Raw genomic sequence first — 20,474 nt, 5'->3', positions numbered from 1 at the left:
TTAAGGTCTGATCAAACGTGACTTTTTATTGGACCAACTGCCTCTGCTAATACTTTTTGCCCGCTTCAGTTATGTTTTTGAGTAATAATGCATCTTCATCTCAATCAACGTGTCTTGAAGTGGATTGAGGCTAAAATTAGTTTTGGTTCAACCTCAATACATATAGATTGTGATATGATTACATTTAAACAAAACATCATCAGTCTACTTCAAAGCCCCGGGCCACGATTTCTTCCACGCTATGCCTAGAGTACCATTACTGCTATGTACGTAAAACTTTAAAGAATTAATACGTATAGCTAACAACAATATCTAGCATCTTCCCAAAGGGAACAAGAGAACACTGTCAACACTGTCCCTGTCGAAAACCTTGGGTGCATCACGCAAAAGCTTGAAGTATCTACTGTACAACTGCTCTTGCTTGCGAGAAGTGAGTGTAGTATAATGCCTTTACTAAGTACATGTACCTTGCATTAAGACGTGTCCACGTGGATACGCAAAAACACCCACCAAGACATTCCACCAATGACAATGAGGCAGCCAAGGTAGGTAGAGCAAGCGGCCAAACGCAGAGCGAGCCTGGGGAAACCGGACTCGGATCTCCTCGACAGCGTGGCCAATCCAAGGTCCACACATCGCCCGGGCCCACACTTGTTTTATGATACTGTTATCCCAAATCGCCCTCTCCAATCTGCTCCGAGCACCATGGCGAGGATCAGGGGCCCGCGCCTCGCCGTCCTGCTCGCTCTCGCCGTCCTCGCCGCCGTGGCCGTGGCCGCGGTCGCCGCGGCGGCGGCGGCAGAGGAGCGCGCGCAGTCCACCTACATCATCCACCTGTCACCAGGCCACCCGGCGCTGTCCGCCGCGCGCGCCAACGGCGGCGGCGAGGCGGTGCTCCGCCGCCTCCTCCCGCGCCGCCTGCGGGCGCCGAGGCCGCGCGTGCTCTACTCCTACCAGCACGCTGCCACGGGCATCGCCGCGCGGCTGACGCCCGAGCAGGCTGCGCACGCCGCGGCTGGGGAGGGCGTCCTGGCCGTGTACCCCGACAAGGTGCGGCAGCTGCACACCACTCACACCCCGTCGTTCCTAGGCCTGACCGAGACCGCCGGGCTCCTCCCAGCCGCGGCGGGAGGCGCGTCGTCTGCCGTCGTCGGCGTTCTCGACACCGGCCTCTACCCCATCGGCCGGGGCTCGTTCGCGGCAACTGCTGGGCTCGGCCCGCCGCCCGCGTCCTTCTCCGGCGGATGCGTCTCCGCGGCCTCCTTCAACGCGTCCGCCTACTGCAACAGCAAGCTCATCGGCGCAAAGTTCTTCTACCAGGGCTACGAGGCTGGTCTCGGCCACCCCATCGATGAGACCAAGGAGTCCAAGTCGCCGCTGGACACTGAGGGCCATGGCACGCACACCGCCTCCACGGCGGCTGGCTCGCCGGTGCCCGGCGCCGGATTCTTCGACTACGCCAAGGGGCAGGCCGTGGGCATGGACCCCGGCGCGCGCATCGCGGTGTACAAGATCTGCTGGGCGTCCGGATGCTACGACTCGGACATTCTCGCCGCCATGGACGAGGCCGTCGCCGACGGCGTCGACGTCATCTCGCTCTCCGTCGGCGCCAACGGGTACGCCCCTCGCTTCTACACCGATTCCATCGCCATCGGCGCTTTCCACGCGGTGCGCAAGGGCATCGTTGTCTCCTGCTCCGCCGGCAACTCCGGCCCCGGCGAGTACACCGCCGTTAACATTGCGCCGTGGATCCTGACCGTCGGCGCGTCCACCATCGACCGCGAGTTCCCCGCCGATGTGGTTCTCGGCGACGGCCGCGTTTTCGGCGGCGTGTCTCTGTACGCCGGCGACCCCCTGGACTCCACCCAGTTGCCGCTGGTGTTCGCCGGGGACTGTGGTTCCCGCCTGTGCCTGATAGGAGAGCTCGACCCGAAGAAGGTGGCCGGCAAGATCGTGCTATGTCTTCGTGGTAACAATGCTCGCGTTGAGAAAGGTGCGGCTGTCAAGCTCGCCGGTGGGGTCGGAATGATCCTCGCCAACACCGAGGAGAGCGGCGAGGAGCTCATCGCCGACTCCCACCTCGTGCCGGCGACTATGGTCGGGCAGAAGTTCGGCGACAAGATCAGGTATTACGTCCAGACGGACCCGTCGCCGACGGCGACCATCATGTTCCGCGGCACGGTCATCGGCAAGTCGCCGTCGGCGCCGCAGGTGGCGGCGTTCTCGAGCCGAGGCCCCAACTACCGCGCGCCGGAGATCCTCAAGCCCGACGTCATCGCCCCCGGCGTCAACATACTCGCGGCGTGGACCGGCGCCGCCTCCCCAACCGATCTGGACATCGACACGAGGCGCGTCGAGTTCAACATCATCTCCGGGACGTCCATGTCCTGCCCGCACGTGAGCGGCCTCGCCGCGCTGCTCCGCCAGGCGCACCCGGAGTGGAGCCCCGCGGCGATCAAGTCGGCGCTCATGACCACGGCGTACAACCTGGACAACTCAGGGGAGACCATCAAGGACCTCGCGACGGGCGTGGAGTCGACGCCGTTCGTCCGTGGCGCCGGCCACGTCGACCCCAACGCCGCCCTCGACCCGGGGCTGGTGTACGACGCCGGCATCGACGACTACGTTGCCTTCCTCTGCACGCTCGGGTACTCTCCGTCGTTGATCTCCATCTTCACACAGGACGGCTCGGTCGCCAACTGCTCGAGGAAATTCGCTCGCTCCGGCGACCTCAACTACCCTGCCTTCGCCGCCGTCTTCTCCTCCTACCAAGACTCGGTCACCTACCACCGGGTGGTGCGCAACGTTGGCAGCAACTCCAGCGCGGTGTACGAGCCCAAGATCGTCAGCCCGTCCGGCGTGGATGTCACGGTGAGCCCGAGCAAGCTCGTGTTCGACGGGAAGCAGCAGAGCCTAGGCTACGAGATCACCATCGCGGTGTCAGGCAACCCGGTGATCGTGGACGTCAGCTACTCGTTCGGGTCCATCACCTGGAGCGACGGTGCGCACGACGTCACCAGCCCCATTGCCGTGACCTGGCCGTCCAACGGTGGAGCAGCAGCCATGTAGACTGATGCTGTTGGCCTGTTGCTACTGGCTACTGCTGTGGGAAGAAGAACAGGGCCATCAGATCCGAGATCTCCACGCATCATGCCTGCCATTGTTTACTCGACTTAACCACGGAATAATTCAGCTGCCCCTACCATGGTTGTGTGGACCAATGGAATAATTCAGTTGGTTGGAGTAGTGTACTTATGTGATTGGCTGCTTGCAACTTGCAAGGCCAGAGAGGGTGACATTATGGCTGATGGCGATTGCATGTATGAACACGTTTATAATGACGCAATGATCATTGTACCATCTTCTTTTAAACTGGCATGTTTATAGCTCTATGCTTTGTGTGTGTCACTTCAGTGTTCCTATCCAACATCTGATTCTTTTGGGCCATCTGATGAAGACTGAAAGTCATGTTATCTTCAACCTCCGGAGGTCCTCTTAGCTCTTCTTGGACAACAAATAGCAGCACTACAAAAGAAACATCCTTTGGAAAGCTCGGTCTCATTCCCTCCATCAGATTCTGGGAGCTTGTCGCGCAACTGCCGAGCTGTGGAGCGTCAGACTTTCTACCAAGAAGAAACGCATTGCTTCGAAATGGTGTGTGCTGTTTGATCAATGATCAGGCTAGAGCAGATTAGTCTCTCACCCCTCCCAACTCTTATGTAACAACCATGTAAAGAATACTACGGGCCGTTTTGGGCCACAATATATAAAAATTCAGGTGGGGAACGCCTCCCCCCGGTGAAAATTCAAAAAAAAAAACTCAATCCGAAGAAAAGTGCAGATTCTTTGCTTGGTATGTGATCCAAAACAAAACTATAATGGCGAAAAACTTAGGCCTCACATCAAAATTTGTGTCCCTATCCTTATAAGTAGAAAAAAATCTCTTCTTTGGTGGCATTGATTCAATTGCCACTATGAAGCCCCTACCCAACTGGTGGTGATCATGCTTAGTGGCATGCCTGCCACCTTGCTTAGGCCTTGTTTGTATGCACATGTATCCATCTGAATCCATATATGTTGAAGTGGATTGAGTAGAATTGGACTAAGTTCGATGCTAATCCAACACATATGGATTAAGCTGAATACACATGCATCCAATGTTTATAGTCGCATATTATTTTCTTTGCCCCTCATTACTCCGTCAAGGCCATAATTTGGTAATGAGTTCTCTTGTAAAATGGAATTGGCTTGCTGTTGTTAGTGTCGATTCTGCAAGTGTGCAAAGGCATAATCAATGGGATTACTAAAAAAACTTCAGATTTAAATAGAATGTTCCTCTTTTTGGTTGATCATCGAAGAAATGTCCTAGTTAGTGAGTCTAGTAGTGTCTTCTATTTTTTTTTTTATCAATTTAGAATAAAATCCATCAAGCTGCAGCTTGAAAAATTCATTATTATCACTGTGCCATCTCTTGTCATGCTTTATTTGGTTGCGGCATTATCATTGGTCCTCCAAAATAAGAGTTGCTTATGACTTGAGGAAAAGAATGTAGGGATAGGATTATAGAAGCTAAGACTGTTTAGCAAGCAGTAGCAGAGGTAGAGCATGTGTGGCGCCAACATGGCACACATGCAGTTGTCATTTAGTTTGCCCCTAATTAATTTCTGTACCTTATGTTTAAGCATAGCCTGATGTTCTGCTGTTATGTTATTGGTCTACCTGTTCTGTACTAGCATCACTTGTTCTGTACTAACGGGCACTACAAATCCTGTCACACAAATTTTGCATTTTGGACAAATTCAAGCCCTTATACAGACTGCTTGGTATGACTAATTCAGGGAATAGTCTAAGTATGTTCTTTTTTTGATTCTGACAACCAAGGCTGAAATCAGGGCTGAGCTAGTGCCAAAATGCATTTAAATCTTACAAACCTATATACAACTAAATTGTAATATATGTTAGGTACAATTTAAATTTGTGATACAGTTAAGTGGCTTCCTTCTTTTGATGTATAGCACATTAGCGCTTTCTATCCGTAGAAGAAGCAAACCTAGTTACCTAGCTACGTTGTGAATCTAAATTTTATATATTATGCTTAAGACCAAAGTCTAGTGGCTGAAACATTTGATTACGAGTTATTAGGATCCATCCTTAAATAAAGCATAAAACAAAGACAACAAAAGTGCAGCTGTGGAAGCTTATTTGATTTTCCTTTTTGAAATAGATTTGCTAACGGACAATCGGTTATTTTGCCCTCATCTGGCAACCGATATTTTTTTTTACCGCTGCTGGACGTGCATATGTTGTTCCGCCGTCGTCGTGTGCGTTCAATTTCATCCCGGGGCGGGCGGCCGCCCGGAGCCCCGGACCGACGCTCGATTTAAAAAAACGTGATCGGAGGAGGAGAGGCCCCACCTCCTCCCACCCATATTTTATTAAAACGAAAGTAATTCTTCACCATCGTGAAAAAACTTTTGAATCCCGACTAGATTTTTATTTACACCCAACCTGAAATTCGCTCTCACACCCAACCTGAAATTCACTCTCAGGGGAATTCACTCTTACGATTGGACCAGAACGCTCTAACCAATTGAGCTACGCTGAAGAAATCATTGTAGTCTATATAGAAAAAATCTAATTGTTGGAATGGGCTAAAATAATGGGTTGTTTGGCCAAACACTTCCTCTTGAAAACTATATGGTCGGATAATAATAAGAGCGGAGTTTGGTAAAACAACTTTCTATCTTGACTTTTTTTAAGTAAAAGAAGAAAAAATCTCCTCTAATAATTTGATAAAAGAGATACTTAAAAATTAAAAATTTGTTATATATCCTCCTTAACTCATAAGTTTGTAAAGTGGAGAGAACTCCTTATCCCTCTAGTAAAAAATATGATCAGCTCTAGTAAACCAAAAAAACAAATAGATATGGACCCTACTATAAATTTTTAATTTTTAGAAAGCTATTATAGGTTACTGTTGGAAAAGAACAAAATTTTTATTAGTTTAGTAAGTAAATTATACCAAACTACCGAAGATGCTCTAATCACGTTCAACTCTCATAATGAACCGCAGGCCCCCTAGCCTAGCACTTAGGTCTTGTTTAGTTCGCGAAAAATTTTAAGTTTTGCTATCGTAGCACTTTCGGCTTTATTTGACAATTATTATTTAATTATAGACTAACTAGGCTAAAAAGATTCGTCTTACAAATTATAAATAAACTGTGTAATTAATTATTTTTTTTATTTATATTTAATGTTTTATGCATATTCGAGGAATCTTGAAAATTTTTGCAACTCAACAAGGCCTTACATCACAAATCGGATTGAACAATGAACGCTACTAGAACAGTAATGTCGTCCGGCTTCCCCCTGCGCAATCGCCTTGATCTTGTTTGTTTTGACCTCTCGTAAGCGACGCCGGCGATGATGTCCGCCATGTTTTTGGGCGAGAAGCTCAACTTGGTGCCCATCTGCACGACGACCTCCAGCTGCTCCTCGAGAATGTTGTCGAACAACCCGTCCGTCCCGACCACCACGACGTCCCCGGCCCTCACCGCGAACTGCCCCGACTTGGCATCGGCGACACTGTCGCTGTTTACGGCCATGGCGCTGAGCTGAAACGTCGGGTCCCTAGAGGAGAAGAGATGTTGTTTCCGCAGGGCATCGGTGGAGGCGAAGCGAAGCAGCTTGGCTCGCGTGGCGAGGGACAGGTGCCGCTGCGGCGTCGACAGGAACACGATCTTGCTGTCCCGGAGGACGACGAAGCCACTGTCGCCGATGTACGCCCAGTCCAGAGCGTTGCCGGCGAGCGACAGGATCACCGCCGTCGACGCCCCCGTCGCACCCGACTCGGCCGTCCCGTCGTATGCCCGCTGCAGCAGCGCGCAGGGGCTGACGTGCGCGCCGGGTTCCAGCCCCGCGACCTCCGCGGAGGCTCTCGTCATGAGACCGCGGGCGAAGGCGCTAGCGTCCACGCCGTCGTCCGCGTACGCGCCGACGCCGTCTGCCACGCCGAAGACGCCGGCTTTGGCGCTCCCGAAGTGCGCGTCGTGGTCGTGCAATGGCACGTAGCATGACGCCAAGTCTATCGTCATCGGCGCCGACGCCGCCGCGGCGTCGGGTTCCGTCCGGCCGCGGTCATCGGCATCGGCATCCGGACCGTCACCGTCCTCCGTCGGCGGCGGCGTCTGCAACAAGGAAGCGGCGAAGTCGGCGACCTCGTCGTACTCGCCGGGAGCTGGCGTGGGGGACACTCGATTGCCGAGCCCCAACGCGACGCGGAGTGCGTCAGGGACGCGGGCGTCAATGTATTGGAGGGTTTGACGGATCTGCTGTAACTTCTCCATCGTCGTTGCCTGGTCCGTTGCCTGGTTTCCGTGATTTACTCGTATATACTAGGTCTTCTTCGTCTCCGTCTCCATCTCCATCTCCATCTCCGATTGCGTCTCCATCTCCGTCTCCGTGTTGTAGGCCAGTACTTTCTCTTTTTTTTTTCTTTTTTTAGCAAATGTGGACCAGTACTTGGAGAATCAAGGAAAGGGAAGGCCATAAAATCTCCAACGAGGCCTTTACTGGGCTTTATAATTACCTTAATTATGATCAGGCCCATTTGTTCTGGTCTGATCCGCTGCTGGTTTGTTGTCTCCGAAACCTGGAAATCGAAAAGGGCTTCTTTATTTTTTTTCTTTGTCTTTGGAAAAAAGTCTACTTTTCCTCCCCCAATTTTCACAAAAGCCCGTTTTTCCTCCTTCAACTTCAAAACCGGGTAAATTATCTCCCTTAGCTTTTCAAACTGTGCATTTTATTTCTCTGGCCGAAGACGGTTTTGCTACAGTAAACAATGGTTTCGCTACCGTGACGGTGGTTTTGTCTTTTCTTTTTTAATTATTTTGGCTGAATTGAAAAATTATAGTAAATCACAGAAAATTATAAAATATAAAATCCAATTTTGTTGGACTCCATATAAGTAGATCCACACAATGAACATATAATATGGTATATTTTAGTACAAATTTTTTGCTATACAGGTTGTGTCTTTTTCTTTTTTATTTATTTTGACTAGACATTTGGAAAATCATAGTAAATTACAGAAAATTCATAAAATATAAAGTATAATTTTGTTATACTCCATATGAGCAAATCTACACAGTAAATATATAATATAGTATGCTTTAGTATAGTTTTTGTTGTAGCTTTAGATATGTGCTTTTCTATAATTCATTGAAATAATTCATAGCTACAACTTCTATAATTATTTTGTCGAACTAAAGCATACGTATACATATATTTTATGTTCGTTGTGTATATATACTCATGTGGAGTCTAAGAAAATTATATTTCCTATTTTATGACTCTTCTATGATTTACTATGATTTTTTAAAGATTCATCCAAATAAATAAAAAGGACAAAACGTTTATAGCAAAAACTTTGTACTAAGCATACTATATTATATGTTTATTATGTAGATCTACTTATGTGGAGTCCAAAAAAATGGATTTTCCATTTTATGATTTTTCTGTGATTTACTATGATTTTTCAAATATCCAGCCGAAACAATTAAAAAAGAAAAAGACAAAACCACCGTCATTGTAGCAAACCACTATCCACTGTAGAAAAACCGCCTTTGAAACTGTTACAGGGAGGTAAAATACATGGTTCAAAAAGTTGAGGGAGGTGGTTTATCCGGTTTTGGAGTTGAGGGAGGAAAAACGGAATTTTGTGAAAATCAGGGGAGGCAAAGTAGATTTTTTTCTTTTTCTTTCTTTTAGGTTTGACTGGGCCGTGTTGCGACAGGGCGATAGTGGCTTAGCAATCGAATGGAATCGATGAATCCCAAAGATGTAGCCCCTCACTGAGTTGCCTAATGGTGACTATCAACATAACATTTTTTTTCCATCCAACTCAATGGTTTCATAACATTTTCCCAATGAAAAAAAAATATTCCATCTAATATAAAAGAATTCTAGATTTATGATAAAAATGTTTTACTTAATAAAATGTTCCTGTTTTGTATGAAAAATGATCCAGCTTAAATATAAAATGATCTCGCTTCACTAAAAAAATTGCCCCAACTTAAATAAAAAAAGTTACAGCTTCACGACTACAATATTCTAGATTAAATAATTTAAAAATATTTAATCAAGTCTACTGAAAATGGTGAAGAAAATTTTGCAAAAGGCTTAATCAAAATTTAAAATGTCAGATATACCTGAAGCAAAAAAAAGTGCTTTTCCCTACCAAGCTGCTGTGGGTCGTGACTGTTTGACAGTCGAATTTTTGTGGACTTCTTGGGCTGTCTTGCAACTGGGCTTCCTGGAGCAGGCGAGCGCCATGTTCCAGATGCACGTGTACACATGTTCGTGATACACGTGTACACATGTTCGAGATGCACGTGTGCCGGGCTGCTGGACGGCGTCTACTTCGGCGGCAGGATCGTTAGCCGGCGTGGCGGCAGCCGGCCGGATCCAGGGAAGAAGTACAGGAACTACGATGTATATTAAGCAAGTGCGTCGGCGTCGCAGCCCGGGCAGCTTCACGTTAGGGGCCCTCTTCTTCTTGGGCCTGGCGACGACATCAGGGAGCCCAGGATGGGGTCTGCTGACACGGAGGATGCAGAGATCGACAAGGCGCAGTGGGCGCGGGATATTGAGTTTGTTCGCTTCTCTTTTAGCTAGCCGTGTTTTTCTCTTAAAATAAATCATCAACAATAATTTTAACTACGTATGTCTTTTCGACTAGCGAACATGCCAGTTCCTGGTCAACCCGAAGTGGGTCAAGACGGCGAGTTTCCGGTGGCGCTGACAGGACGAGCTGAGCTTGCGTTACCGGTGAAATTTTCGAATCTGCTGTAGTGACAACTAACGTCGTGCATTGCTAACCTTTGTGTCTTCGAGAATGAATGCTTCAGATCGTTTGTTGAGGTTTAGTTGTTTCAGCCGAACTTGCATTCAGTCACTTTCAGATGTGCGACCGCAGCACCAAGTTTGAAACTATGAAATCATCTCATCTTGACGCTGTGCACATTCTATTGTCTGTTGCAATGCACTTTTTTTTTGACAAGTGTTGCAATGCATTTAGTTTGACTGAGTTGCACTAATATATATATTGAAATAACCGTCGTCAATGTCCCCAAATAGTGCATAACTAAAGTCGTATTTGTAGGATTTGGACATGGATATCTATTGCTCTACCGACTGATTTCAGCGTTAAGCATTCGATCCAATTGACATTAATCTTAATCAGTAATTTTAACAAAGGATCTAACAGTCTGCAATTCCAATTGAAGCAAGAAAAAAATGTGTCCTAAAATACTGCATAGCAAGGCTACAAAATTACAAAAAAGCACTTTTTTACTACTAGTAGTTTACTCCTATAGAAGAGTTATTACAAATCATCGAAGACTAGTATTCCCTAACAACGGCGACATAGGGTAGTTCTACGGAGCCCATGTACAGCTTTCCGCCATCCCTCTCGACCACCTCCGTCGGCCTCACGCTCTTGGGCCCTTTCATCACCTGGACCACCTGCCCGTCGGCTCCGATCCTCACGGCGAGAAGGTGGCTGTCCGGACCAAACGGCAGCTCCATCTTCTCACGGTGCAGCGCCACCCAAAATCCACCTCTGCCATCGGCTCTCACATTGTCAGGGTATCCCGGCAAGTCGGCGAGGTGCTCAGACGTGCCTGCCTTGGGACCCTTGATCCAGTACCTGAGCAGTTTGCATGGCCCTGTGAGCGCGACCACGAGGTGTGTCCTGTCAGCGCTAATGGCGAGGCCATTGGGGTACGTGACGCCGGCCTGCAGAACGGTGACTTGGCCCGTCTTGGGATCGTACTTCATGAGGCGGCCAGACGAGTCCCCGGTGGCGGTCACCCTCTCGTGCTGTGACCGCGGGTAGTTCATGCTGCTGTCCGTGAAGAACACGTCCCCGGTGACCTGGTCGACGTCGACGCCGTTGGTGAAGCGGAGCGGCACGCCGTCGACCTCCGCAGCCAGCACCGTGGCCTCGCCGCCGCCCGGGCCGACGCGCATCAGTCCCTTGTACGCGTCCGCGATGTAGAGGTTGCCCGACCGGTGGTGGAACCGCAGGCCCAGCGGGCGGCCGCACCTGCTCTCGGTGAGCTCCGCCGGCCGAGTCCTGGACGCGGTGCAGGCCTCGGCGTCGTAGCCCGGGCTGTACGCGTACGTCGACCACCCACGCGCGAACCCGTTCCACTTGAGGACGCGGCCGTCGGAGACGCCGCTGTAAGGACCGGCGCCCGCGCCGTCGAAGGCCACGCTCTCCGGGCCGCGCAGCATCGATCCCCGAAGCGGCAGGTGCTTGCTCCGGCTGCCGTCGATGGTTCTCGTTTCGGAAATGGGGCGAGCCGCGCACGGCAGGAGCAGCAGCAGGACGGCGAGGCACAAGATCGCCAATGTCCGTGCAAGCTTGTGGATCGCCATGGTTTCCTTCGGTTTACACGGGGGCGCAGCGGCAGCCGGCGTTCGTATCGTGGGCTTGGTGGCTTCGAACTTGCGTTGGTTTGCCGAAGGCTTTGCGAACTGTGGTTCTGGTTTGATGGAGAAGCGCAGGGTGCCGTTCCATTTTTATTTGGCCTCGCTGGAGTAGCTTCTTTACGAATCGGGCAGTGGACTCGGACTCGGTGGTTCGGACGTTCTGATGAATCGGACTTGGTTCGATTGCTGCAGTGCTCAGTTCCATACAAATTCCGTTTGCTTGTAAGGGAAAAAAATCGTTTGCTGGCCACGTAGTCCGAAGCGGAGGAGCTTATGTCCACCTACATTGTGCACGTCCCGACGGAGCACGCCCCGCAAACGACCCGGGGCCGCGCGCGCGCTCTCCACCGCGTACCGCTCCTTCCTGCGCGACAACCTCCCCGCGTGCGTCGCGAGCCCGGCGCCGTGGGCTGCTCTACTCGTACGCGCATGCCGCGACGGGGTTCGCGGCGCGGCTGACGGGGGCGCAGGCCTCGCACCTCGCCTCGCGGTCGCGCCCGACGTGACGCAGCAGCTGCACACCACGCAGACGCCGTCGTTCCTGCGCCTCTCAGAGTCGTCGGGGCTGCTCCAGGCGTCCGGCGGGGAGGTTGACGAGACGGACTCCATATCACCGCTCGACACTAACGGCCACGGCACGCACACCTCGTCCACGGCCCGTGGCCAACGCCGCCTTCTTTGATTACGGTAAAGGTACAGGAACCGGTATGGCGCCACGCGCTCGCATTGCTGCCTACAAGGTGTGCTATACAGGGGGGGGGGGGGGGGGTGTGACATCCTCAAGGCATTCGACGAGGCCATCAAGGACAGGGTCAACGTCATCTCCGTCTCGCTCGGCTTCGCCGGCGAGTCGCCCCGGTTTCACAGTGACAACATTGCCGTGGGAGCGTTCAGCGCCGTCCGCAAAGGGTCATCACCTTGCACAGCGACCTGTTACGCCTAAGTGTGGCCTATTTTTATGTAGATTTGACCGAAGTTAGAAACAGTTTGATCTTAAACGAAGCTAGAACAACATACTTCATGCGTAGAGAGTGCATAGTTCTATTACCAACTTTGAACTTTCAAGTGATGCCGGTGGTGTGTTTTCCTGCTGGTTAACGATAGAATGTAATTGTAGCGCGAACTAATCATAGACCAATTGGTTAAATTTCCTGTTGTGGAACATGCCCACCCAAATTTAATTTGTCGACTTGACATGTGTGCTCGCATTTTTCTGGTTTTGCTCTAGGATTTGATGACTTTATGAAACTTCAGATGTGCTCGTAGGGACATGTTCTACGTACGTTTGTTTATATACCGTGTAATTTTATAAAAACCCGACTGTGAGCTGGCAAGCCAACGCAAAAGAGACCAGCGACTGTAGCATCCTGAACCAAGTATATAGTAACGATTGAAAGCAGTTGGGTAAAATATGCTACATATTTTGTTTATAACAAATTATTAGCTACAAGTTGTTGTAAGTATGGATCAGTGCTGAAAGAGTGCAACTTATCTTGTAATGCAACTTGCAACAGAAAAATAAACACAAGCGTACACATGGCAGCTCGACGTCGACCGGATCACATCTCTGCTGCTTGGCTCGCCAGCCAGATGACGGAAATGGGGCTCGTCACCTTGTGCTCCCCGTCGCTCCACACGATGGACCCGAACGTGTACTTCTCTGTCACGCTTCCCTGCTCCCGCGCGAAGGTGATGGCGTACTCCTGCGTCTGCTGCGTCGCGCTGAACTTCAGCGTCGGAGGCTCCACCGTGACGCGCACGCCGGCCGGGCTGGCGACGCTGGCCGTGTACGTGGCCCTGACGTTGCTCCCGACGTTTCGCACGATGCGGTGCTGCGTGACCTCGTCGCCGCCGGAGCCGAACAGTACCGAGAAGGCCGGGTAGTTGAGGTCGCCCACGGAGCCCGAGCGAGTCGAGCAGTCGGTGGTCGAGCCGTCCCTCGTCAGGACGGCGATCTGCCTGGCGGTGTAGCCGAGCGCGCACAGGAAAGAGACGTAGTCGTCGGTGCCGACGTCGTAGACCAGGCCTGGGTTGAGGGCGCGGTTGGGGTCCACATGGCCGGCCCCGCGCACGAACGGCGTGGACGCCGTGCCGGTGGACATGTCCTTGATGATGTCCCCGGCGTTGTCGACGTTGTACGCGGTGGTCATCAGCGCGGACTTGATCGCGGCGGGGCTCCAGTCCGGCCACGCCTGCCGGAGCAGCGCGGCGATGCCGCTCACGTGAGGGCACGACATGGACGTGCCGGAGATAATGTTGAACTTCACCCGCCTCGTGTCGCTATCGAGCTCCGTCGGCGAGTTCTCGCCAGTCCATGCGGCCAGGATGTCCACTCCGGGGGCAGTCACGTCCGGCTTGAGGATCTCCGGCGCGAGGAGGTTTGGACCACGGCTGGAAAAGGATGCCATTCTTGGGGAAGATGGCGTCCCGCCGACGACGGTGCCGATGAACACGATCGTCGCGACGGGGGACGCGCTGGTTCTGATGTACTTCTTGATCTTCTCGGCAGCGGCGAACGACACGCCCGTCGCGGGGTGGATGTGCGGGGTGGTGAGGGCCTCCTCGCCGAACGCCTTGGAGCTGACGACGATCGCTCCAGCTCCTCCGGCAAGCTTTACGGCTTCTCCTTTAGCTGCTCCACCGATCACGCCAGGGTCGCAGACGACGATCTTGCCGGCGACCCTGCTGGCGATCAGCTTGCCAGCTTCACAGACGCTTGAGCCTACGCTGCCTCCATAGACTAGCGGTAGCTTGCTTGGACCGAGCGGCGTGCCGGCATAGAGGGAAGTGCCGGTGAAGGTATCGCCGCTGCCGAGAACGACGTTCGCTGGGAACTGGCGGTTGAGGGTTGACGCGCCCACCGTCAGGATCCATGGCGCGACGTTGACGGCGGTGAACTCGCCGGGGCCAGAGTTTCCCGCGGAGGCAGAGACGACGATGCCGTTGCGGACGGCGCTGAACGCACCCACCGCCGTGCTGTCGCTGTAAAACGGGGGCGCCTGGCCGACGGCGCCGAGTGAGACGGAGATGACGTTGACCCCGTCCTTGATAGCCTCGTCGAATGCCTTGAGGATATCAGAGGACGCGCACCCCCTCGCCCAGCACGCCTTGTAGGTAGCAATGCGGGCGCGTGGCGCCATTCCAGTGGCTGTACCTTTGCCATAGTCGAAGAAGGCGGCGTTCGCCACGGCAGAGCCTGCTGCCGTGGACGAGGTGTGCGTGCCGTGGCCGTTGGTGTCTAGCGGCGATCTGGAGTCCGTCTCACCAACCTCCCCGCCGTGCGCGGCCTCGTACCCCAGGCCGAAGAACTTGGCGCCGACGAGCTTGTTGTTGCAGTACGCGGAGGCGTTGAACGCCGACGTCGAGACGCAGCGGCCGCGGAACGTGCTGGGCGGCGGCGGCAGCGACGGGTCCGCGTCGAAGGACGCGCGGTCCTTGGGGTACACGCCGGTGTCGATGAGGCCGATCACGACGTCCGTGGCGCCGCCAGACGCCTGGAGCAGCCCCGACGACTCCGAGAGGCGCAGGAACGAGGGCGTCAGCGTGGTGTGCAGCTGCTGCGTCGCGTCGGGCACGACGGCCAGCACGGCGGAGCGCTGCGAGGCGAGGTGCGCGGCCTGCGCCCCCGTCAGCCGCGCCGCGAACGCCGTCGCGGCGTGCGCGTACGAGTAGAGCAGCCTCGGCGCCGGGCGCGCGACGCGCGCGGGGAGGTGGTCGCGCAGGAAGGAGCGGTACGCGCCCGAGAGCGCGCGGGGGCGGGACAGCCGCGGCGCGTGCGCCGGTGCGACGTGCACAATGTAGGTGGACACAGGCTCCACCGCTTCAGACTCCGTGGCCACCGCCGCGGGGACAGCGACGGCGGCGGCGAGCAGGACGCACAGCGCGCTGGCGAGCCTTGCCATTGGTGGGGTGCACGGTGACCGTAAGAGATGGATGTGTTGGGGACTCGTGGTGGAGTCGAGGGACGGAGGCGCCGCGCCAATAAGTAGGCGAGCTGATCGGACTGCTCATGTGCCGGCTTTGTTGTTGTCTGCACCTCACGGAGGTTGGGGTCAGACCATCGAACTGGATCATCTGAGCGTCTAGTCGTTCTCATTTCTCAATATTGTAAGAGAAAGAACCAGTTGTCTTAGCTGTTGGATTACCGAAGTGGCCAATAGGACACCCTATACTTGGCATTGGCACGTTGCTATCAGTGAAGCACGACCTGCGCTCGATGCTTTACAAGGATTATTATGCTTTTTCTTGTTAAGGTGTCTGAAAAAAAAATCTTAAACATTTGCGCATGTATTTTAGTCTACTCGGTACATCAATGACCAATCCATGTTTCTGCGCTACCTACTGATCTTTAGGGATACCAATGTCATAAGGACAAAGGTAGTAGATAATTCTTTACAAGAAGTCAACCTCATTCAAGAAAGAATGCAATTCTCGTTTAACAACAAGTCAAATAATTTTAAATTTGATCAAAATTATATTATGATACTAAATAAGTATAATTAGATTAGTTAAAAAAAGTTCACAATAAACCTATTTGGATGCATTAATAATGATAATGTTTTTTCTATAATTTTAGTTAAACTTAGAAATATGACGTGCTTAAACTGAGCTCGTATTATTCAGCGAACAAGTACGTCACGAAGGCTCAGTGGTTAGGAGTAAATGGCTCGATCCAAATCATATATTAGGCTCAGCTAAGGGATTTATTCATTTTTAACTAAAGTAACTCAGAAGCAGCCCTCTTGGCTCTTACATCACTACGGCCGCCTAATAACATTTTCTTCGAAGTCACAACACGCAAGGCTCAGGACAGAAGCAAATGCATCCTGGTTGGTTGTTGCTGCACTCTTTGATTAAGAAAATTTAGGGCATGGAAACATCAAATTTGTAGCGGACAAGATAAACTATTAAGGGCACTATTAATATTAATGGTGGGCCTGACTGACAGGACCATCTACCAAATTCAAGAGTTGAAACTTGCACGAAGAGTGGAGACTGCAGAGAACCCAAGCTAAGAAGAAATGTAAATTAAAGAAGAATGAAGATCCTTTTATCCTACTCATACAAGTTGTGTTTCAGGTTCAAATTTAATTGGGGGAAAAGATTAGTTGACATAAGGCGGGCCATGCCCACTTATCGTGCATATTGACATGATGAGCTAGTCTCTCCTTTGCCTTAGTTGGTTGTCCTTTGCCCCGACTGCCCATGGTGTGCAGCAGGCATGGGGAGATGCTCACTGTAGGTTTGAAAATCTTTCACCTAAAATTATATTATTACAATTTGGTTTTTGTTGTTCTCGACTTTCAAGGTTCTTCCAAAAGAGGGTAATGAAAGCATACAAGTGTGCAGAACTATGCAACAAAGAGGCGTCTGCCTCCTCTTCTTGTGGTATTTGATTCCTATGTCTTGAACTCACCACACTCATTATTTACTTAATGGAATTTGTTTGTATTTAATTCAAAGTATGTGTTGTTCCCCAGTTTCGTTATTTATATTCATGCCACTAGAACTTGTGTGTGCAACACTGCCCTCAGCTTTCGGTATCACACACACTATACACACAAATTTTGGCCAACACACATATTTTTCCTTTATCTTTTTCATATACAGAAATGACACTTAATCATATTTATTTTTTGTTTCATTGTGCAGGCTGATGGTGTGGTCTTGACCAACTTCCCCCAAATCCTCCTAGGGATCTCCATCCTAATAGCTTCACTGCAACCCATTGCATCCGGTGGCGTGCGTGACAAAAGGGAGAAGGGGAGCCAAGCCTCGGAACCCCTCGCACTCTCCACTTCTCTCTCGCTCTCGCTCTTCAATCCACTTCTCTCTCGCTCTCGCACTCGATCACTCTTGCTATCTGCTACCTTCCTGCCATGGCCTTCAGCTCCAACACCTCAGACAGTGAATTTTTCCCACAACAGTTATGTATCGTTCGCCACTGCCTAAGCCCAAGCAAGAAGCCACGACCAAACGCAGATCAGGAAAGTGCTGATGCTGGATATGACCTTCCCTACCAAATATATGGGGTAAATGATGATTTGCGACTGTATGACTAAACTCGTGACAACAGATCTTCCTAAAGACTAGTTTAGAAATGGCGTCAGTAACTAGTTTATAAATGGCGTCAGTAACCCTACACTAAGTTGTTTATTTTGAATCCATATTGGTTCACACGCTAGAAGGTGAAAAAGCCTTCTCATTATGCACAAGAAGTGGAGGATACTACCATTTGTTCCAATTGAAGATAGAACTAGAAGAGTCAAACAAATGGCTTCTGTAGTGCCAGAGCGAGACGAAACTGCACCAAGATCTCAAACCACCCTCATTGCATTTGCAACTTCCTATAAATAAATGTGTCCATGAGCGAGATGCAGCCATAGAAAGGCCAACCAAAACCAAGGGAAGGAACCAAACCAACACACACAAAAGCTCTGGTTGCCTACCAAGTTGAGATGGGGTTCCTTCTGATTCTCATCGAACTGATGAAGGACACATGCCACGTGCTGATGGGCCCATGCTCGCGAATCAACTGTGCACATTGACATGATGAGCTAGTCTCTCTTGTGCCATAGTTGGTTGTCCTTTGCCTTGACTACCCACAGCGTGCGGTAGCATTGGGAGGTGCTCGTTGTAGGTTTGATCTTTCACCTAAAGTTATGTTATTACCATTTGGTTTTTTTTGTTTTGACTTTCAAAGTTGTTCCCAAAGAGGATAAAGAAACCATAAAGTTGTGCAGAACCATGCAACAAAGGACAACCACTCACAATTATTTACCTCTTCTTGTGGTCTTTGACTCTTGTGTCTTGAACTCACCACTCACATTTATTTACTTATTGGAATTTGTATGTATTTAACTTAGAGTTTGTGTTGCTCCCCATTTTGCAATTTGTGTGCATGCCACTAGAATAAGTGTGTGCAACACTGCCCTTAGCTTTTAGGTATCACACACACTATACACACAAATTGTGGCCTACACACACTTTTTCCTTTACATTTCTTGTTTCACTGTGTAGTGCGATGGGGTGGTCTCTACCAAGTGCCCCCAAATCCTCCGAGAGATCCATTTCTCTCTCGCTCTTGCTCTCTGATCCATTTATCTCTCGCTCTCACTAGATGTGGCATGCCTGCCATGGGCTTTGGCTTTGACACCTCCAACAATGAATTCTCCCCATGATAGTTCTGTGTCGTTCACCACTAACTAAGCCCAAGCAAGAAGCAGTGACTAGACACAGATCAGGAAGGTGCCAATGTCAGATATGACCTTCTGATGATTGCGACTGTATGATGACACTCATGACAACATATCCTTCCCAAATAATAGTTTATAAATGACACACTAAGTTGTTTATTTTGAATCGATAAAGGTTCATATGCAGAAGATGAAGAAAACGTTCTCATTATGCACAAATTGGGGCCAACACACACATATTCCTTTACCTTTTTAATATTTGGAAATGACACTTAATCATATCTATTTCTTGTTTCACTATGCAGGGTGAGGGTGGTCTTCACTGAGTTTCCCCAAATCCTCCTAGGGATCCATCCTAGTAGCTTCATTGCAACGCATCACACTCTCCACTTCTCTCCCACTCTTGCTCTTTGATTCATTTCTCTCTCGCTCTTGCTCTCGATCGCTCTCACTACCTACTGCCTTCCTGCCATGGGCTCTGGCACTAACACCTCCGACGATGATTTCTCCCTCACACTAGTTCCATATCATTTGCCACTACCCAAGCCCAGCAAGAAGCCACGACCAGACACAGATCAGTAAGGTGCTGATGCTAGATATGACCTTTCCCCGCTAAAGATCGGGGCAAATGATTTTTGTGGTTGTATGACGACGCTTGTGACAGCAGATCCTTCCTAAAGACTAGTTTATAAATGGCACACTAAGTTGTTTATTTTGAATCCATATAGGTTTAGATGCTAGAAGGTGAAGAAAGTCTTCTCATTATGCACAAGAGGAGGATACTGCCATTTGTTCCAATTGAATATGGAACTAGAAGATTCAAACAAATGGCTTCTTTAGTGTTGGAGAGAGATAAAACTGCACCAAGATTTCAAACTACCCTCATTGCATTCATAGCTTCCCATAAATCAATGCATCCATGAGCAAGATGCAACCAAAACCAAGGGAAGGAACCAAACCAACACACACAAGCTCTTGTTGCCTACGAAGTTGAGATGGGGTTCCTTCCCATTCTCATCAAACTAACGGAGGACATAGGCCACGTGCTGATGGGGCCATGCCCACACATCAGACGTGCATATTGACATGATGAGCTAGTCTCAGTTGTGCCTTAGCTGGTTGTCCTTTCCCTCGTTTCCTTATGGCGTGCGGCAACATGGGGAGGTGCTCCATGTAGGTTTGAAAATCTTTCATTTGAAATTATGTTATTACCATTTCATGTTTTGTTATTCTCGACTTTCAAGGTTCTTCCCAAAGAGAGTAAAGAAATCATAGAGCTATGCAGAACCATGCAACAAAGAGACGTCTACCCTCCTATTCTTGTGGTTTTTGATTCTATGTCTTGAACACACCACACTTATAGTTATTTACTTATTGGAATTTGTCTGTATTTGATTTAGACTTTGTATTGCTCATCGGTTTTTCTATTTGTGTGCATGCCACTAGAACTTGTGTGTGTGTGACACTGCCCTTAGCTTTCCGGTGTCACACACACACATTGTGATCTACATACACGTACTTTTTCCATTACCTTTTTAATATATGGAAATGACACTTAGTCATATCTATTTCTTGTTTCACTTTGTAGGCTGAAGGGGTGGTCTCGACTGAGTTCCCCCAAATCCTCCAAGGGGTCCATCCTAGTAGCTTCACAGCAACCTATCGCATCCGTCAGCACGCGTGACACAAAAGGGAGAAGGGGAGCCAAGCCTCAGAACCCCTCACACTCTCCACTTCTCTCTCACTCTCGCTGCATACGACCTACCTGCCATGGGCACCGGC

At 50.3% G+C, this 20,474-nt stretch overlaps 4 protein-coding genes across 4 annotated transcripts; 1 reads left to right on the top strand and 3 right to left on the bottom strand.

The window, feature by feature from the left end:
• LOC8082685 (subtilisin-like protease SBT1.4) lies at positions 541 to 3,408 on the top strand. The gene has a single exon (XM_002454611.2). The coding sequence runs from the start codon at positions 706 to 708 to the stop codon at positions 3,067 to 3,069; it is 2,364 nt and encodes a 787-aa protein (XP_002454656.1). The 5' UTR covers positions 541 to 705; the 3' UTR covers positions 3,070 to 3,408.
• LOC8082684 (putative protein phosphatase 2C 24) lies at positions 6,268 to 7,438 on the bottom strand. The gene has a single exon (XM_021460468.1). The coding sequence runs from the start codon at positions 7,344 to 7,346 to the stop codon at positions 6,312 to 6,314; it is 1,035 nt and encodes a 344-aa protein (XP_021316143.1). The 5' UTR covers positions 7,347 to 7,438; the 3' UTR covers positions 6,268 to 6,311.
• Positions 10,402 to 11,442, bottom strand: LOC8081940 (protein STRICTOSIDINE SYNTHASE-LIKE 10). The gene has a single exon (XM_002452874.1). The coding sequence runs from the start codon at positions 11,440 to 11,442 to the stop codon at positions 10,402 to 10,404; it is 1,041 nt and encodes a 346-aa protein (XP_002452919.1).
• Positions 12,897 to 15,441, bottom strand: LOC8082682 (subtilisin-like protease SBT1.4). Its single transcript, XM_002452873.2, has one exon. It carries the CDS (start codon positions 15,396 to 15,398, stop codon positions 13,056 to 13,058), a length of 2,343 nt encoding a protein of 780 aa, XP_002452918.1. The 5' UTR covers positions 15,399 to 15,441; the 3' UTR covers positions 12,897 to 13,055.

Source organism: Sorghum bicolor, chromosome 4 (assembly GCF_000003195.3).
Source record: "Sorghum bicolor cultivar BTx623 chromosome 4, Sorghum_bicolor_NCBIv3, whole genome shotgun sequence".
NCBI lineage: Eukaryota > Viridiplantae > Streptophyta > Magnoliopsida > Poales > Poaceae > Sorghum > Sorghum bicolor.
This window is presented reverse-complemented; position numbering and strand designations above follow the sequence as displayed.